Source organism: Lipophrys pholis (assembly GCF_963383615.2).
Source record: "Lipophrys pholis genome assembly, chromosome: 5".
NCBI classification, from domain to species: Eukaryota; Metazoa; Chordata; class Actinopteri; order Blenniiformes; family Blenniidae; genus Lipophrys; species Lipophrys pholis.
This window is the reverse complement of record NC_137628.1, coordinates 31669757-31690297: the sequence shown is the minus strand read 5'-3', so window position 1 is coordinate 31690297 and position 20541 is coordinate 31669757. Positions and strand designations below refer to the sequence as shown.

The following is a 20541-nucleotide window of genomic DNA, read 5'->3' as shown; positions in this document are numbered from 1 at the left end:
ACATTGTGAGTCTCCACGGTTCTTTAAGGATGAAAGAATGACATTGCATCGATACTAGCAGGTGGTTTTCTGTGACAAATACTGCCATTTTAGTTTCTGCATCCATGAATTCTTTATATTCATCACACCTCAGTAGCAGGAAAGTGTGCAAAGCACAAAAATTGGTACCTAATACTAATCACATTATATAAATGTGAGTAATTATATTAAGTACTGCAGAGCTCTCAAACTGCACCAAAAGTGACATGTAAAAGTCAAAATGTAGTTCCCACAATTAATGGTGAATGGACTTTTCAACTAATGTCATGGAGGAAAGACTTTTCAACTATTCAACTAGATGTAATGTGGGTCAGTACTCTCATCCCAGTGATATTCAGATGAGCTGTAAACCCATAGCTTTGAAAACAAACTGGAAATCTGCTCGAATGCACTTTGAACACACACATTCCATGTGTTATCAATATGAATCACGTTAAGAGCTCAAGTGCTGATAAGATTTACCGGTAGCCTTATATTTGTTTTCCGGAATACTGCTTATCTGATAAATCTCAATGAAAAGGGAGTTCAGAAACGTGACCAAACAAAACTTCAGACCTGCCAACCTTTTCAAAATATTTTTAGTACCACTTGTTTTGTGTGGCATTTTTTCGCAGACCTTTGCAACTCTATTGCTTTGCACGCAGTAATTTCACCATTCACTGGCTGGAAATTGGTTATAAAAAAACAATAAAACCTATATTTCTGATAACAATACTTTTAATATAGAAAATATTGACATTTTGCACTCATCAACAGAAAACCAAAAAATACTATGTCCTTATCATGACAGCCTTTCAATGAAACACTTTCAAAACATGAAAATGCTGTTAACAAACCAAGGTAACTATATTATTTAAAAAAATAAAGATTTTGTTGTCCATGGCAGTGGTTGCAAAACTTTGCAAAAGCTTTGGTGGTTACATGTTCAAACTGTATAAATAATCACATTCCTCCTTACAGTATATACAGGCCGACTCTATCTGCAATGGATATATATAAAGGCTAAAGCACACACACACACACACACACACACACACACAAATGGGTCGCTGTGGCTTTATCAGCGGCACATTGAAACACATTGCATGTTAGCTTCACGCTAATCTAACAACTTCTGCCCAGACAAAAGCTCTTACTGTCCGGTGGTGCTGTGCAATTCTGTGAGGCTGCAGTAACTGGTTGTTACCGGGTCCGAAAAAAATTAAAAAACTCCTATGAATCCTATTCAAACACTTTGCTTGGTGGTTTTTGAGGCCGGATTGGAACCGTTAGCGTCCAGTTTTGGCCCACGGGCCTTATGTTTGATTAAAGTGAAGTTCACAGTGCAGCACCGTGCTGCACGTGAGGCTGTCCGCTCTTTAAGATGCGTTAACAGTTAAAACCTCTCCATACATCGCGATTTGTCCACCCTTACCGGGTCCCCTGTACAGGTTTGACCATACACATATTTTAGAGGCTTTGAGCAAGCTGGGTGCTATGTTTTCGGCCTTCTATTTCCAAAATTGATCATCCAAATGACGACTGGACGGCTCTCCATACATATGCCATACTTTCTGTATTTTGTGTCTGCAGACTATGCGTGGAATGCGGGTGCTCCACAATTGCATCCATACTACACTCTGAGCTCACTTCCGTGTGCATTCCATAACTTAGTGTGGCGAGATAGATATATTGTTGTACTTGCACTTCCGGCAACGCCACCTGGGGAATTGCACCCCAGGAAATACTAACTACAGTTTATAATATTAGAGTCACACAGGTTCAATGATACTGTGGGGGCGAGACGGTCCCAATTAAAACAAATGTTTATTTCACAATAAATACAAAAACCAAAAGATCTACACACCAGTTAACCACGTGCAAAAACCAGATGGGCGAGGAAAGGGGGATTAGGCCAGGGCTGGGGCTTACCATGCGGCATGGCAACCAAAGGGACAGGGGTCCTCAACTGAAATCACCCGCGACACTTAATAAATCCCAACTCTTGGCTCTGTGGGTCCACAGAGGTAAAAATAGCACTGCAGAGACTATGTCAGATTTATCTGTGAAGGTTTATAACCGTGGTGGTGTTAGTCTTGAGAAATTGCTGAACCTGGATTAGTGGAGCTAAGTAATGTGGTTCTACCTGTACTGAAGCTGCTAACGGAGGAGCTCATCTCCCTACGATCTCCTGTGAGATCTCTGACTACACACAGGGGTTATTTCTCCTAAACAATACTCGACAGAGGCTAAGCCATGCTAAGTAGTGTTAATAGAGCTGGATATGAGTTTACAGTGACTATATTTCCCTGAACGGTTAAACTCAAGCTTTGTAACTGCTCAGGTTGTCTAAGGAGGTGGAGTTAGATTTCTGATGGTGGCAGGGTTAGTACATGCACCTGATAGGATCTGAGCATGCTGTCACTAAACCCTACTGATAAAAAATCTCCTCTGCTCCTGGGGTGGAGGTTCTCCCCCCTCGCTAGGGGAGGAGTTAACCTTACTCCGAGGGAGTAAATGGATTGAGTGGCTCTGCTGTGCAGGCCGTGACAACACTGCCCTCTTCTGGTTGGTCCAGAAGGTGCAGTGAAAGGTCGTCTCTCTACCAGTCATTCTTTTGATGGGAGTGAAACCTGTGGAGTGGTGCACGGTGGACCGAATGGTTACCAGCTCCTGGCTGGAGGTTCACCTCTTCATCTGTACCACTGCTGTTGCCATACCTGAGTATGTGGGTGGTGCTGTGGTTCACTTGGTCAACCTGAGAAGATGACTGGGAGTGGTTTGGTAAATGGAGGTTGGTCTCCATTACCAAGATGTCGTACAGAGCAGCCATGACACTGGGTGTGACATGAGTGCTTCTGTCTGAGTCGACGGAAGTTGGGAGGCTCCAGTAGCTGAACGCTTGGTTCAGACGGAGGACAGCAGCCGTGGTGGCTGTGTCAAGGTGGAGCTGGAAGTCGTCGACATGAATGTGAAGCGGGCCCTGACAGACATTTTCATCATGATCATGATGACTGGATGGAACGGTCTGAGTCGTGGTGAAGGCTTTCTCGCAGTGGGAGATCTGTCTCTCCACGCTGTTAAGCGGTCTGCAGGCGTAAGCCAAAACTTTGTCTGTGTCATGTGACTGCGCTGGGGCAGCACTGAGACTATGAGTGGGAGAGTCTGTCTGGAGGAGGAACTCTGTGTCCTGGTCTCGGTGGGCCAGACAGGATGCTGAGCAGAGTTTCTCTTTTGTGAAGCATAAAGATGTTTCTGCAGGAGTTTCCCACTCCAAGGGCTTGTGTTCGCTAAGGAGTTCTCTGGAGGGTCCAGCACTCACTGCACAGTTCCTGGTGGACTGTGAGGAGTGGCTGCAGACCACATGGAGGCTCCTAAGTCCTGACACGTTAGTCGGGACTCTGAGGTTTTTAATGGCGTGAACTTTCCTTGCTCGGTGTTCAATCCCATCAGCGCCACCTATGAGCCCGATGTGTTCAACTCTGGTGCGGCAACCCTGAACTCTGCTGAGAGCAAGTCTGGTTCCAGCTACCAGGAGTTGATAAAGGACGTGTCGTGTTCTGGCTAAACGTTCCTCAAAGGTGCAGTGACGCATGAGGAAGTCGTCCACATAGATGAGATTGCCGTGAGCGGCAGTGTTGCTCATCGTTGTGTGGAGAAGGATGGGCGACATCGAACCGCACACTGTTGTGGAGGTTGTTAACGAAGAGGGACTTGAAAGTCTGGTCTTCGTCCAACCCCGGTGCATTGCGGCCTTGGAAGTAGGCGGTCCTTAGGCGCCTGTAATACTCTCTGGGAGGCTCCGCCCCCTTCTGTGTGATTGCAAGTGCACTAAAAGTTGCAGAGGCAGGATCATTGTACAGAGAATACTCTTCCCTCAGTGCATGACAGAGGGCTGAGTAATGGTCTCTGATGGCAGGTGGGAGGGATTCCATGAAAACATGGACGCTCCTGGATGTCGTCTTCCAGAGAAGCTTCAGCTTCTCCCGTGACGAAGGATGAGGCAGGTCGAGGAGGCAGCGTTCAACCTCCCGGAGGTAGTCCTCTATACTACCCTCTGGGTTGTTTGGGTTGAACTGCTCTATGTCCTCTGCAAGGGACTCAAGTTGGCGGGTCCGAAGACCGCGTTCCCTTGGGGGAGCGGACTGGTCCGAGTCATCTGAGCTGGACCCCCCTGGTTCTCTCCGGCGGAGAGAGTGAGGGCCGCGATGACCATGAGGGTCTCCAGTGAGTGGAGGACCAAAGCAAATAGCGCTGGGAGGTGCTGGAAAATAACTCTTTACTCTCTCCTGAAAAGGAATGAAAGAGCTGTGAGAGCGCATTGTGGTGCGGCTGAGCACCGATGGATGTGTGTCATAGCACACCGGGACCCTGTGGTCCTCAAGGTGAAAAGCTGGACGGACTGGGTGTCGGTTCAGTGGTAGAGCAGTGCAATGAGGCCTAACACATCCGGAATGGTGAGCTCTACCTGACCAACCGGGTTCCTCACATAGCTTAACAGCTGCCTGATCTTTGCTTCACAGGTCTCTGAGCTGTAGCTGTTGAGGTTTCTTCTCTCCTCTGTGGAGAGGCATAGGAGACCAGCGACCACAGTCTGCAGGGCTGGGTCATGTGGCTCCCGAGGAGTCTCTGCTCCGAGCACGCAGTGTCTCTGACTACTCATGGTAGGAGTCACGCGAAAGCTGTGTTTTGAAAAGTGCCAAAATGTTGTTAATGCACAGGTGATGGTTACACCTGTGGCTTACAACTCTATAGGTGGCTGCTGATGCACAGCTGAGCTGAACCTGTGACTTACACACCTATAGTCAATGCTAATTGCTCTAACTGTAACCTCTCAAGTTAACAGGGTGTTTTAGCACCTTGGATGAGCAATAGCTGTGTTAGTGTACTTTTCTCTATGCCAGAAACAAGAAAAGCATGAAAATGCAAGAAAAAGGCTCTAACCACTTCACAAACACAAGTGACTTTGCTTAGCAGTGCTGTAACGTGTTCTTCGAAAACTAAGTTCTGCCAGAAACAAAGTTATCGGTTGTACAACTAAAGAGACAATTCTGGATAAATTATGCAGATATTGTGACAATACTGGTTTTAAAACACCCTCACACGGGCGGCACCATTATGTTGTAATTTATGGTTGGTTATTAGCATTAAATGATTGTAAGTAATAGATTACCGAAAGTAATAAATCACTGGAAGTAATTTATGAAAAATTGAAATTATTAATGGAAGTAAACGGTCATTTACTTGTTAACAACTCCCAAAGTAATTGAGTAATTACTTAAAAAGGGAAAAAAATGAATAAATTATCAAAAAAAATTATTAATAAAAAATAATTAATTTGCATAAATTTGTTATTTATGTATTAATAATAAATCGGGGCAACACCAGATAAACTGGAAATAGCTAATACCAAAATATCAGTCTCGTTTGTAAAAAGTTTATATAAGTTAGTTAATATTTCTGCATAAAATATAACAATCTTAAATAGAATGGAAGGTGTGAGATCCGAGCACAGACTGTTACAAACCAGTGAATTGTCAACAATAAATAAACAATAATCACCAAGAATTAATAATTAATTAATTAATTAATAAAAATGTATTAATTCATAAATAATTCGGAAATCATCTCATAAATAAACACATTCAAATAGCAAACGACATCTAACACAGAGATCTAATCTATTAAACAGCAAACACTATGTACAAAGAGCAACGGACGGGCGGTTCCGTTGGCCTGGTTCTGAGCACCGGAGTCCTAAGTGGAGGTCGGGACCTGCAGTTAGAACTCTTGTGATCAAGGCAGATCTGCTCTGCAGCAGATAACATGCAGTTGTGTGTGAGCTTATCTTGATCAGATAAGAGGAGAGCAGGGCTGCGAGGAGATCCAGGTTAGTGGAGAAAGGGGGAGAATGAGAGAGGAGGAAGACAAGAGAAAGACAGAGAATTCTGCGAGGCTCGGTTCTGAACCCTGGTTCCTCCACACAGAGCTCCCAGTGGGCCTGGAGCTCACTTGGACCTCTGGTTCTGAGTTGGAAAACCAGAGTCCTGGACTTGGTTGGTGCCCGTGAACGCACGTACACAAACATATGAGATGCTGCGGCCTTCTGAGCGGCACATTGAAACACATTGCATTTTCAACAGAACATCATTCTAACTATTGTCTGCCCAGACAAAAGCTCTCACCCTCCGGTTCTGGCTGAAAAAGCACCGTCCGTGGTTCTGTCTGTTCTGGGAGGCGGTGGTAACTGGTTGTTACCGGGTCTGAATTCAGGACGCTGAATTCAGAGGCTTAGCTTCAGCTGCAGGAGTGGACAGCTGAGAGGATGATTTTGGAGAGGAGATGATGGCTCTGGTCTCCAGAATCCCCCAAAAACAGGAAAAATAGAGGAAAGAGATGAAGAAGTCCAAGCTGGGTTCTGCTCGTCTAGCAGGTTGGTGTCTTGTTTCCTTTGGTTCCCACTTGATGCTCTCTATACCATCCTGAGGTAGGAGAGACATGTCTCTCCCTCGATGATCAGATTGAGATGCCGAGAGTGTTGGTAGAAAGTGAGTCTCACCAATTTGAGTTTTGGACCCCTGTAGTGTTCGGGTCGGATTCGGCCATCCCCATTGGTTATCAACCTGGGGGGTTGTAAAACTGGCTTGCTCCCCTGCTGTTTTATGGCCTGTTCATTGTCTCTGGTGATTCTCCTCAGTCAGAGAAACTTCTGGAGGAGTTCACTGGAATCTTCAGCCCAACACCTGCAAGAAGAAGGCTGAAAGCCTAAAACAAGTAATGAAGAGCTATACAGATTTTCATGCATATACAAACACGTAATACAGAATATAATAAAGTATATAAATTCTACATGGATCTAGTGTGACAGAGTAATGGACCGCTGTTAATTCTGTTGCACAACATTCAAACAAATTTCCATAAAATCTTTTTGGAAATTCAACATTCCATCCATCCAACCATTAGTTGCTGGCTTCGTTCATCCTCGGGTTGCAGTCCACAGGAACAGATCGCTGCTTATAGAGATTAAAGTTAATCTCACAGGCTACTTTGGGGACTTTCACGTTGGGATAGTCTGGGACTCGGTTCACTTTGGGAGGGAGAGGCCGAGAATTTTCACACCTTCATTTGGTTCAGGTGGCGTTCACATTCACTTTTGAGACCGGACCAAACCACCTGGAATATGTCATACAATTACAACGGCTGCTGATATAGTCTTCAGACCAGATATCAATAAGCGCCCTTTTCACTAATTCTTTCTCACTATTCCGCGTCTGGCCGCCAGATATTTTCCAACTTTTTCTTTCTGCGTCTGCGTCTTCTGATTTATGCGGTTAGTTTTGTTTAATCTCTTGTTAGCTCCGGTTCAAAGTGTGTGGGCGTGTTCTCGTGGCCCAAACCAAACGTTTTTTGCCTGAAGAGAACTGCAGTCCGAACAGGGGAATGTGAACTCAAACACTAAATGGAACTATTAGAGGATAATATTTCAGGCAGTCATGTTGAAAATGAAGAAGAGGACGACAGTGTACGAAGCACAAGTGCTCGCGGCTCCAGAGACGCCATTAATTGTCCACCCCAGCCACTAACATCTTTAACCGTTCGCTGCAGCAAGCCACAGTCCCCACCTGCCTGAAAACTGCCATCATAATCCCTGTGCCCAAATCCTCTGCCATCACAGGGTTGAATGATTACCGGCCTGTGGCCCTAACTCCGGTGATCATGAAATGCATGGAGACTAGTGTTAGAACACGTCAAGGCCCATATCCCACCTGGCTTTGACCCACATCAGTTCGCCTACAGGTCCAACAGATCCACAGAAGACGCCATCAGCCACATTAAAAGCCCCAAAACTTACATCAGGATGCTGTTTGTGGATTTCAGCTCTGCTTTCAACTCCATCAGCCCCAGCCGACTGATCAACAAGCTGCCGACACTGCAACTTGGAACCTCCCTCTGCCTGTGGATCAAGGACTTCCTGACTAACAGACCCCAGCAGGTCAGGATGGGCACCTCAACATCCTCCACCATCGTCCTCAATACTGGTGTTCCCCAGGGCTGTGTTCTGAGTCCAGTCTTGTACACGCTGTACATCCATGACTGTGTCGCCATCCATGACTCAAACACCCTCATCAAATTAGCTGATGACACTAACACCAAACGACAAATGACAGTTGTCTTTAAAGGGGTCATATTATCCAGTTTTTCAACACCTTGACATGGTTTTGTTGGTCCAAAAACATTGTATTCCAAGTTTATTGCTCCAAATCCAGTTTTTCTTTGATTTTCCTCAATTTGAGTATTGGATCATAGGAGCTACATTCAGAATCTGCTGTGTCTGTGTGAGCTGGACTGGCTCCGTCCACACATGCCAATCTTGGGAAGAGGAGGAAATACTTCCTCTCGTGGTGCCATGTGCCAAAGCAGAGAAGTCTATTTCTGGGAGGGTCAAAGGGAGGGCCTACCTTGATTGTTTCTTACCCAGTGAGTTTCATACCCTGTGAGTTTCTTACCCAGTGAGTTTCTTACCCAGTGACTCTCTTATCCATTGAATTTCTTACCCAGTGAGTTTCTTACCGAGTGAGTTTCTTCCCCAGTGACTTTCAGTGAGTTTGTTACCCAGTGAGTTCCATTGAATTTCTTACCCAGTGAGTTTCTTACCCTGTGAGTTTCAGTGAGTTTCTTACCCAGTGAGTTTTTTTATCCAGTGAGTTTCTTACCCAGTGCGTTTCTTACCCAGTGTGTTTCAGTCAGTTTCTTACCTAGTAAGTTTCTTATTCTGTAGGTTTCTTACACCTTCAGTGAAAATGAAACTTGTCTCTTCTTAATATCTTTTACAGGTATTGCTTCATAGGTGACTTTTTGAAAGAAATTATCTTTGTAATTGGACTTTCCTCATGGAGGTTATTTTGAGCATTCTCAATGTTCTTTACATGACATCTTACATTAACCCACACAGAAAAGAAACTCATGATGCTTGAAGAAATATTGGGAGCCACTGGTGGTGTGTCTTGCCTAAGGACATAATGACCGGGCATAATCGGGTATCGGACCTTTAACTCTGGAACTGGAAGACAATCCACTCTACTAACTAAGTGATATCCACCCGATCTGCTTTTCTTTCTTCCTGATGTGATCTTGCTTTTCAAACATCTTGTCCTTTACTGGAACAGATTCAGTTGTTCCACTTTTCTGTGGTGAGCTGGGTTTCCCCTCGCGTGACTCTGTGACAGATGTTGGTCGCAGAGCTGTGGCTGTGATGCGTTTATAGGACATAGGAGATTTGAGCGCCACAAAATAGAACCATTCGTTTTCTAGATAAAGTTGCATGCTGAACAAGCAGCGACTTCACACAGATTTCAGAATCACTTTTTAATTATATAAAAAAAAAGAAAAATCATTTTTGACAGGGCGAGCCTGCTGCCCCTGACTGCACACCACTGCACTCAGGTTATAACTTATAACCTAAAATGACAGTAAACTTTAAAAAAAAAAAAGCACTTTTTATATAGGCACTGGGTGGAGATAAGGATTAGGTAAAAGGGTGATGTTTTTTCGTCAATATACAGTATATGTGTATTGTAACAAGGACGTAGGGCAGGGGTGTCAAACTCAGATCCTCGTGGGCCGCAGCCCTGCACGTTTTCAATGTCTCCCTCCCCTGAATGTCCTGATGGTTCATCACCACATTCAGCACAAAGCCAGATAACGAGCTGCTCATTGCAATCAGCTGTGTTGAAGCTGGGAGACATGCAAAACGTGCAGGGCTGCGGCCCTCGAGGCCTGGAGTTCGACACGTGTGACGTAGGGGTTTGTAAATATTTACTTCTTCCTACTTCTTTTAAAGCATTGTTTTTTGTTTTGTTTAACATAGATTTTAGTCATTGTTTGTTTTATTATGGATCAACAACGAACTAAACATGACCAAACAAAAGAATTATTATACATCTTAAAACAAATGGAAATCAAATGATTATAAAAACAATTATCAGCAAAAATGCAATTACTTGGATATAAATATATGCTTTTTACTGGGGATGTCCCGATCCGATCGGTAGATATCGGATCGGGGCCAATATTGGTGATTTGTAAGTGATCGGGAATCGGCAAATCCAGCCGATCACCCCGCCAACCTAAAAAAACAAAAAAACAAAACAAAAACTTTTTCACGTCAGCTGCCGTAAAGCGATCCCCGTTTGCGACCTGCCGTAAACTGAGGTTAGCAGCCTAAAGCCATTGAGAGGATAAAATGTCAGCAGTCTGGAGGGATTTTAAGGTTGATAACCAAACCAGTCCAGCGGCCAGTTGTACTATTTGCTTCGTCACAGTCCCGAGAGGCAGAGCACCAGAGCTTCACCACAGTCCCGAGAGGCGGAGCACCAGAGCTTCACCACAGTCCCGAGAGGCGGAGCACCAGAGCTTCGTTTAACACAACTAATTTGATAAGACATCTAAAAAGTAAACATGCGGCGGGGTACGCTCAGCAAAGACCATCATTCGTTGAAAAAAGATGACGTAATCGCCCCCCTCCTCCCCCCACCGCTGTCCGCTACGTCACCTAATAACTACAACAATCAGGGACGACAAGCTCCAGTCGATCTGCAGAAGCTAGAAGCAGGTGGAGCGGGGCCATAGACCTATAAAACTAGAGTTATATATAATAATTTATGTGCAGAAACCTACTTCTAAATTTCTATGTGGTCTATCTTCTTCTGCGTTTTTGTTGTGTTTGCTGAGTCACAGCGCCCCTAAAGGCAATTGGGAATTGGGTTCTTCTGATTGCTTTTACTGAATACTGTTTATGTTGTAGTTTTTTATAGTTTATATGTTAGTCAAACTGATTCACTGGGTTTCATTTTTTTTATTTGCCACAAAATCCAGGTGAAGTTGTTTAAGTTAACATAAATAAGAGAAACAAGACTGCAGAGTGTAATTGGTTTTTTTGTTGTTGTTATGACTGAATAAAGTTTAGATAAGTTCTTAAGTCATTCTGAGAAGAATTTTGATTCAATAAGTGAGTTTTACAATAATTTCTATCTAAACAAAGCTTCTGCCAATAGTGCTTTTAGCTTCAGACATCTTAGTTGCTCCAAAAATAGACTGTTGAGTATCTTTGCAATAGCAATGTGATACTCATTTCTGAAAAATCGGATCGGTATCAGGGGCCAAAAAGTGTGATCGGGACTTCCATACTTTTTACTGCTCAATAAAAAAGCGACACAATAACTTAAGTGATGAAAATGTATGCAGTAAATGAAGTTATATTGCTGTAGATTGCAAAGGTTTCTTGTAAGTTGTGAAGATAAGAAGCGGGAGGAATGTGTGATGTTTCATTTCTTCTGGGATTCAAGACTTATCAGGTTTTATCATGGCGTTTCACAATAATCATTCAGGTCTGAAGTGTCCATCAGATAACTGTCGTGGCTTTCGGTTTCAGTTTCTGGAGATTATTGTGCCACTGACCCAAATTTACATTTACAGACTGGCCTTTACTGGCAAAGAGTTCCCCCACAAAGGCTAAAATCAACATATTAAAGATTGATTAATGTCATTGGAGGAAAGACTTGTCACTCAACTCGATGTAATGTGGGTCAGTCCTCTCATCCCAGTGATATTCAGATGAGCTGTAAACCCATAGCTTTGAAAGCAAACTGGAAATCTGCTCATCTGCTGAGCAGACTTAAAAAAAAAAGTGATGGCACGTTTAGCCCCGATTAATACCTAAAACATGAGTTCCTCGAAACGTATTGAGAATGGCTTACTACCATCCACACAAGTAATGGTATTGGCAGGTTACTGACTGGTTAGCGAGCTAATAAAACTAGTTGACAGAGTCCAGGTGTGTGTCAGTAAAAGTGAGCGGGTTGTTTCCTACCTGGAGATGTTTCTTCAGGTTAAACGTTGACACACTTTCACGGCTGGGAGGCATCATTTGTATTGTCCAGAGAGGTTAAGAGCCTTCTCCGACGTCAAAACAAAATGATGTCGGAGTTTCTTTCCCCGGGAGCAGCCATGACCAGAGCAGCTGCCGGCAGTATCCAGGGCAACGCGTGGTTTTTCCATTGTAATCCCGCTAAATAATCCCAGTTTTTATCTAATATACCTGTAACGAGAATACACATTTTTTTTATGTACTGTAACGGATTACAGTTACATTTTTTTGCATCCTAATTACGTAGCGCCGTTAAATGTAGTCCATTACTCCCCAACCCTGGATGTACGCTCCAAAAATTCATGTTCCTGCAGTTCTGTCAGGCGAGACCCTTAACCTAATGGGAGGCTGCAGAAACGTCCACTTCAGTGAACTCTGTGTTCTTGAGCATTCAACATGAAACATTATGAACTTACTGTAAAAATGAATAACTTGTGTTTTGTGTTTGCACATTTTGAAAATGTCCATTTCCAAGGAAATGGTAGTAAGAATCCAGGCAACTAGTTAGTTGTTGTTTTGGTAATTAAACCACACACACATATGCACAGAGAGAACAATGCGCCATAAATAATAACAATTGGAGAACACTGACATTCGCGTGGACAGACGAGTCGGATTTTTATTACAGTGACCGTCAACTATAAAACTACCAAGTCCCAGGAGAAGATGGACTGGGAGTCATGACACTCTGGAGGCAAACATTGTTGTTATTGTGCATCTACTGAGCATGAAGAGAACAACTATTTATTAGGGTTGTGTTGTGCATTCGCAGCGGCAGCATTTCAGAACAAGATTTTTTTCTCCCATTTCCCGCCACTTCCAGTGATAAACATTGACGCCCAAAACGCCACAAAAGTTTCCTGTTTTCACTTGAAAATGCTGTCGTCCAAATGGTGCCTTAGAAGATATTTATCTTCCCAGAATTATTCCAATGAAAAAGGGTCACATTTTCTTCATGATTATTTATAGGACCATGAGTGGGTTGGAAAGTCTTCTGTTTTGTAATGGAAATCAAGTTGTCATGCCCTCCACTTCTCAAACCTAATTTGGTCCATTGGCACCATCTGGTGGCCTCCCTGCCTCATGGGCATGACCTCACCTCCAATAAACTCAACTGCTTCCAGCTGCGGCGGGGAGTGGCCTCCCCACCTGCACCTCTATATAAACACCAGTTGAACATGAACCGACGCCAAGCCGTAAAATACTTCAGCCTGGTCCTATGCGTAACTGGATTCCTGTCTGCCTCCTGCCTGCCTGGAACTACGATCCCCTCTAACCTTCCCACTCTGCAGCTGAGTCTCCCCACTCCTGTGCCAGACTCCTCCGCCCGTCCTCTTTGGCTGCGATCGTTTGTACTTTGTTTTCTAGTAGTTTTTCCGTCAGGAGTTTCCCGATCGTTTTCTGTTTTCTTCTTAGTTTTAGTTTTTGCCTTAGTAGGGTTTTTTGTTCCCGCCCTTTTAGTTAAATAAATCCGTAATTCAAATTCTGTGTCTCCTGTTTTGCTGTCTGCACTTGAGCCTCAGTTCCGTCTCATGACAAACGGGGCTCGTGCAGCTCAGATGTAATCTATTTACTAATCATGACTGCGAGGCGGACAGTGCATAACAATAATAAAATCAATAAAACAGTCAATTATAACATGCATAAAATCACACTGATAAAACACAGCAATACAATAATTAATATCATGCAAAATACTAAAATCTCATCACATGTCTAGAACACAATACATAGCACTTCTGCCTGAAAACAAACACACATATTTATTGGGAACTTTATAGTCATTGGAGTGGACGGGCCAGACAATAAAATTAGTTAATGCCTGATCGTTGGAAGAAAAGCAAGACAAAATTAAAGCTGCAAGCAGCGTTGGTCGGGACCTCGACCCTTGCCGGACGCCGGCCCGTCGGACTTGCCCCTATTATGGCCTCTTTGGAACCCTTGTCCCGCCATAAGGCCCACAGCAAATTTCAGCTCAATCGAACAAACTTTGTTGGCATCCTAACCGTAAGGCGTGGTCAAAAGTTGGCGGGAACCAGCTAATTAGCTAGTGATCCGTAACCGTAGCGCCCCCATTAGGCCACCCACCAAATTTCAGGTCAGTCGGACAAACTTTTTTAGGATGCTAACCCTAAGGCGTGGTCAAAAGTTGGCGGGAACCAGCTAATTAGCTAGTGATGCGTAACCGTAGCTCCCCCATTAGGCCACACACCAAATTTTAGCTCAATCGAACAAAACGTTGTTAGCATGCTAAGTAGCATGCTTAGACCTGTGATAGACCTGAAAATCACACAGGTTAACCCCACATGTGTTCTTGACCCGAAATCTAGTCTAATCTCACATGCTAACCAGTTAAGCTAACAAGCCTAGCAGTAGCATTAGAAAGCATTAGAAAGCATTAGCATTATGTCACGGTGCACACTAGCATGTTAGCTCCTCCACAAAGCACACATTAGTACAGTAATGGTAGCTCCATTATATAGCCATTGATAGCAGGTCAGCTCATAGTGAAGCACTGTCATGGTATTGCGCAATCCTTGGTTAGACTGAGGGAACATTCCGGAAGCTGTGACATCATCCTTGGTGTTAGATTACACAGACTGGCCTGGCCAGGTGCGGCAGTTAATCAGTGCATGTGATCAGAGTGAGAGGCGAATGATTTTCCGAAAATATTTTGGAAACAACTCCTCCGAATCGATACTTGTCGGGCAGCTATGTGGATAAAAAGATCATTTCCTGAGAGGAATTTTTGTCCTCTTTCAGTCTGTGTGGGTTTGGAATCAGTCACGCGTAAACTTTAGACTGTGGGAGTCCTAGTTTGACGCAAACGCGGGATTTTGCTCCATCAGACTCAATGTTAAATCGTGGGTGAAAAAAAATCAGACAGCATGTTTCTTTCTCGTCAAAAAGGCCCTTTCTTATGGAATTTTCCCCACAATTCTTACATCATCGTGTTCGTAAGGTTCTTGTGGTGATTTTGATGTGCTCGGTTTGTTTCTGCGAGGCACGGTTTGGCCACATTTGATAGTAGTTCGGACTGTTCTGTCACAGCAGTTTTGGAGGTGAAATTTCGGTTTTCCCATGTATCTGGATGGGAGGAGGGAGGAGGAGGGAAGAGGCATGATTCTACTAGGAAACTTTGAGGGCTCATAAAAATGAAACCGTAGCATTAAATAACAATCTGTTCTAAATTTTTGAAGAGGACAATCTCCTCTTTCAAATCATACTGTTTTCAAGCCGATGCGACTTTCGCCCTAGGAGGAGATAGCGTTTGCGTTTAGGGTTTTTGGGCGAAAATCGTATTTTGAAAGGCAAATTGCGGACTTCCTGTTGGATTTAGGTCCAAAGTTAGAGCGCGTGAATCGTAGGTCTCGATGAGACGAACAAATGGGTTTTCGTTTGATCTGTCTACGACATTCCTACGGGCCTCGGTGGCCGTTTTAGTGCTTCTAGGTGGCGCTAGAGAGCCCTTTAGGCAATTTGGTTGTTTTTTTTACATGGTCCTCTGAAGACAAGAATTCTCTATGAGCCTGCAAAATTTGGTGAGTTTTTGAGCGTGTTTAGGGGGTCAAATATGTGCCCGATGAGGAAAAAGAAAAATATAAAAGAAGAAGAAGAAGAAACATTAGAAGAACAATATGAAATTGCCAGGTCTGAAGGCCTCGCCCCCTGCGGGGGCGAGGCCTTTCATGCTGGGGCACTTACTCTTGGCCCTGGGCTTGGCTGGGCCCCCTGCGGGGGCCCAGCCATTATTTTTTGGTTGCGTTCGAAACACAATAGGGACCTTGCCGGTAGGCTCGGTCCCTAAATATCACAGCATATGCGCTGTCTAATAGGGGATAAAAGTGTGAACCAGACACAAAAGATAAGTGAAATTGAAATGTATTAGTTTAAAATTTGTTGTGTATAATGAAAAAAAGGGGTAAAACATGTCACAGAACAAGAAAAATATATTTAATTACGTGACCATTTCACAAACTCGTGAGACTGGGTTGGTGGAGCCCCAAGGATGTAAAGCTCCAGGGTATTCCCAACCATCTACAAAGGTACTTGTTGAACCTCCTCTCCATTTCTTCAACAGCAGACTGGGGCATCACATACACAGTGAGAAGCCACATTAGTCAAAGGCACGATAACCAATGATCATACCCTTCAGTGTCCTCTTGAAAGTCCCTCTGAGTTCTGAGCATATATACCAATTCTGTGTATCATATTGTTTCACCAAGACCAAGAAATTGTTGATGAAATTAGATCTGAGAGATTTTTACATGATATGAATTTGTACTGTTTTCAAACAAAGCCTTTGTCTTTGGCAGTGTTATCGGCTTTATTTCCTTTTACCTGAATGATTCTTACTGCAGCTACTGAAGGAAAAACAGTTAATATTGTGTTCTTTGAACTGATGAGGAAACAAGAGTGGAATTAACCACAAAGTTGTATTGATAATTTCCTTCAGGCAGAATACATGGAATAAAAGCGAGATCTCGGGCTCAAACAACAGACTGTCTGGGAGGATCAGGCATCAGAGGAGAAGAGCCCCGAGTACACAAAAACATTGGTTTATAAGCATTTCTTTCACCCCTCCTTGCACATATGGTGTGGATATCACATGTTGTTTTTACCGAAACTGAACACATACCTATTGTTCTGTCCAGGGAAGTTTTAGATATTACAATCGTACATTCTTCAGATAAGCAGGATGTCAGCTCAATATCTGTGGCAAGCTGAGGTGCCGGCACCGGGAGCATCCTTCCATATATGGTCATGTTATTAACAGTTCTGAGCAGAAGCGATACAAGCTGATTATACTGGTGTTGTGGATATTTTGTCGTTGTTGTCGGTGCTGTTTGGAATAAAGTGTTAAAACAAGGTTTTTCTGTCAGGAGAAGTTTATTGGGGTCCCCAAGGCACAGGATCATGCAGAGTGCATTCAGCTGTCTGCAGGATCGAGTGTGCGTTTCACAAGTTGTGCCTCTGAGTCTTAACCAGTGGGTAGGATAAGGAGGGGTTAGAAGCAGAACAATTGAACTGTTGGGTCTTAGCAATAGCAGACCGTTGAGCTTGGTTCCCAGGCAGATAAGGCCTTGCTGGAGAAGGGAGTGAGGGAATGTTTGCTAGCTGAAAGCCAGCTGGAAAAATGAGTGAACCAAGAGTTAATAGCTTAAAGCCTGGAAGGTAGGAAGTTTATGATGATCAAATATAATGAGTATTAGGCCAAGATATAATTTTACCACGACACTGGTATGCAAATTAATGCGTTGATAACTCATAACACCTGTTTCTTCTTTTACTACACACTTACAAACACTCTTCAATCAGAGTCTTGAAGAAACGTCACACATTGTCCCATTTTCACAAATCTTTAATGTATAAAAGACGGCTCATAAGCACACATAACAACAAACAGTCAGTCAGAAACACAACCAGCACAGTTGATGAGCTGAAGCAGAAGCAATGCTAACAGCCAAACGGGTTCACGGAGCAGATGAAGCGCAAATGAGATCCACAGTTGGTGCTCCTCCTACCATCTAAAATGTGAAAGAAACAAAACTGCATTAGCACATTGTTGTGAACTGAGGTCTGATTGTCAACTAGAGCTGATCCAACCGTGACTTACTGCTGCTGCTGCTGAGCAAATACATGCAAGCGCTGCTGCTGGAGTAAGAAGGTGGTCTTGTGAAGGAGAATCCCTGACTGTCCATCCACATCCACCGACCCTGAGGGACAAAGATCACATAAGTAAGAGAGAGTCTCTCCATCTTCTGCTGGTGACCTCCGTTGGAGCAGGTTGTGGGTTCAGACCTGCAGGTTGAAGCCTCCCAGCCATGCCTGGTCATGACCGGCCTCCTGAGTCATCTTCTGCAGGACCTCATACTCTTGAGGGCCATTGACCGAAGCAAGGTGACCACGAAGACGGTTGCAGTGCTCCTGTTGGACAGAAGAAGCATCATGTCATTGTGTTTAGCTGCAGCTGAATACAAAGCTTCTGTTTTGTCACTGAGTGTGACAGAGCCATGATCATGTACCATCACCATCCAGTGGCATCAGGAAGTCACTCTTTATACAATTAGCTGGAGAAACAGTCAAACACCTCCAGCCAGGTCCTCAGAGTAGACTGTCATCACTCCATAGCTCTGTAACTGCTGCTATTATCTAATTGGTGTTTTAGATTAAAGAGCAAATGTTGGAGCATAAATGTGATTTCTAATTGGTTGTTTACAATCTTTTATTTTGAAGTTGGCGAGGAAGTTACCAGAAATAAACCATGTACACTTACAAGCATCTCACAAGTAATTATGTGTTATGAGGTGACTTCAACTGTCTTCACTGATCCTGTAATAATCAATAGAGCCTCTAGAGGGCACCTTCAAGCAGCCTCCACCCATCAACACCCAGCATGCTCATGGTCTGCAGTCAAGTAGAGTTTCTTCCCACAGAGCAGGATAAGATGTTGGTGAAGAAAAGCTCTGATGTGAACATCAGCAGTACCTCAGCATTGTACCAGTTCAAGACCTTGTTGATGAACTTGAAGCAGCGAGAGTTGTAGTTGAACCAGCCACTGGGACAGAAGTTAAAACGAGCTGCAGGAAGACAGAAAGAGTCTGCTGAGTGAAACACTTTCTGATGTCACATTTCACAGCCTCCATTGAAAAACAGTTAGCAGAGATGTACCACACTACACATGACTCAGTATGTATTTGTTGGACTGACGATGTCACTAATGTGTTCACATGGAGAAGTGATGATCAAGTCGCTCTTACATTCAGGATCCGCTCCTTCCTCAGACACAAGACCTGCACAAGCACAGAGAAACTCCATCAGCAGGTTTGTTCATGTACATACAGGAGACAAAGGCGTGGGCACATTGTTCACTTTGTTTAGAACATATCACAACATGTGAATAGCTGCAGATGTGACGCTGTTTCTGGAGACAGGGACGGGGACGTCTGGCACCAACACTTTATCTTTGCTCTTCGTCTGCAGCTCCACCTCTGTAACACTAAGAGCTTCATCAGACCTTCGACTTTTTACTGGAGACACTGACAAACAGTCAGAGTGATCAAATTGAAGACATCAGGAAGCAGCTGCCCACAGCACTACAACACCCCGAGTACACCAGGATCATTGACCGGCAATATTTATTATTTATGAACTGCCATGTTGATTGTCAAACATTCCATATTTCAGTTGTCAGTCCTTTTTACTTCTCATGTGAAAGCTCACAACTGGGAAATGAGCCTTTACCAACTTGTTATTTTCCAGTTTCCCAGTTGCATAGATGCACCAACAGTCAGAGGTAATAATGGAGGAATTCAGACATCTCTCATTACATTCAGGTTGTCAAGAAGAAAGATCCTGACTGCTCCATAACTGTCACACTGCTGCACACTTTCTCTCTGACAACATGATATTTTTCTCTTCCACACTGTTACAGTTGACTGAGAAAGTCCTCAGCTCCACACACTCACTGCTTCTCCTCATTCATCAAACCAGTGACCTTGTGAGGAGACGACAGTGAGTCATGGTCACTACAAGGAGCCTGGAAGATCTAAAAAACACTCCTCACACTCACTTGGTCTTCAGTCTGATGTTGTTCCACTTACAGCTGGTAGTCTGCTGGATAGGACTTCTCCAGAGGTCTGCTGCAGTGTTCTTACACTGGTTAAATCTACGATTTATTATATATTGATCTGACAGGTGAGGTCCACCATGGAGCAGAAGAAGCCAAACACAATGAAGGAAACTCACCAGGGCCAGCAGCCAGGTCTTCCTTCAGTTCCATCACTGCTGCTTCTGTGGATAAAAACAAGCAGAGTCCATGTCAGACAGAAGCAGGTCTGACTGTCTGACTGATTACATTCAAGCGAACAGCTTCAGTACTGACCTGAAGCAGCTTTGTCCTCAGCTGGAGCTGCAGAGAGAAACACAACACAGTGAGTAGGAGCAGCACATGACTTCCTCTTCTGTCTCTCCTGACATCCTGAATGACTGAGCCATGATCACATTGATAATCTGACCTGCGAATGCAGCACAGAGCAGAAGAGAGAGGAGCAGGACTGTCTTCATAGTGATGATCAGCTGATGATCTGTGTGCAGGAACCTTAAAGTACCAATCAATCTACAGAGAGAGACGAGACGCAGGAGCTCCACTAAATGAGAAGCAGTGCAGCAGCAGTGGAAGCTGTCAGGTGAAGGCCAGGAGCTGTTCAGGTATCAGCTGAGTGATGGTCTGATGACAGGAGCTGCTTCTGCTCTTTATATACACAACCTGGAGCTCAGCAGGGGAGGTTCATGTGCACGTGAAGAGCTACACAGTGTTTTTCCATAACTCAGCTCTGCCAGCAGGAAGAACTAAAAGTTAGATCAAGTTTCCCAGCAACGTTGAAGCGTTGGCACTAGCTGCACCCTGATTAATTACAATTGATAAGCTTAATAGGCAGTTATAGTATGCATATCATCTGTGTGTTCTGGGAAACAATAACTGTGGTGACACATTAAGTGAAAAGAAAACACAAAGTATCTGACCTCTTGAGAGATGTACAGTTAAGTGTCTCAGAAAACAAAATATATTAAAAGAAAATTCAGCTATCATATAA

General features: G+C 43.9%; 1 protein-coding gene across 1 annotated transcript; it reads right to left on the bottom strand.

Moving 5' to 3' along the window:
• Positions 1-16822: 16822 nt before the first annotated feature.
• Positions 16823-20220, bottom strand: LOC308110444 (ladderlectin-like). The gene is made up of 8 exons (XM_080464724.1): positions 19963-20220; positions 19830-19856; positions 19694-19738; positions 18706-18738; positions 18434-18525; positions 17747-17872; positions 17562-17661; positions 16823-17472 (listed from the first exon to the last, which is right to left on the bottom strand). The coding sequence occupies exons 1-8, from the start codon at positions 20009-20011 to the stop codon at positions 17402-17404; spliced, it is 543 nt and encodes a 180-aa protein (XP_080320850.1). The 5' UTR covers positions 20012-20220; the 3' UTR covers positions 16823-17401.
• Positions 20221-20541: the final 321 nt, after the last annotated feature.

What these genes read in the sequence shown, in the direction of transcription:
- LOC308110444 (XM_080464724.1), bottom strand. Translation starts at nt 20,011, where the DNA reads ATGAAGACAGTCCTGCTCCTCTCTCTTCTGCTCTGTGCTGCATTCGCA. An exon ending in AGACCTGGCTGCTGGCCCTG is followed by an intron (nt 18,739 to 19,693) that starts GTGAGTTTCCTT and finishes GTGCTTGTGCAG; the next exon opens with GTCTTGTGTCTGAGGAAGGA. An exon ending in GGAAGGAGCGGATCCTGAAT is followed by an intron (nt 18,526 to 18,705) that starts GTAAGAGCGACT and finishes GTCTTCCTGCAG; the next exon opens with CTCGTTTTAACTTCTGTCCC.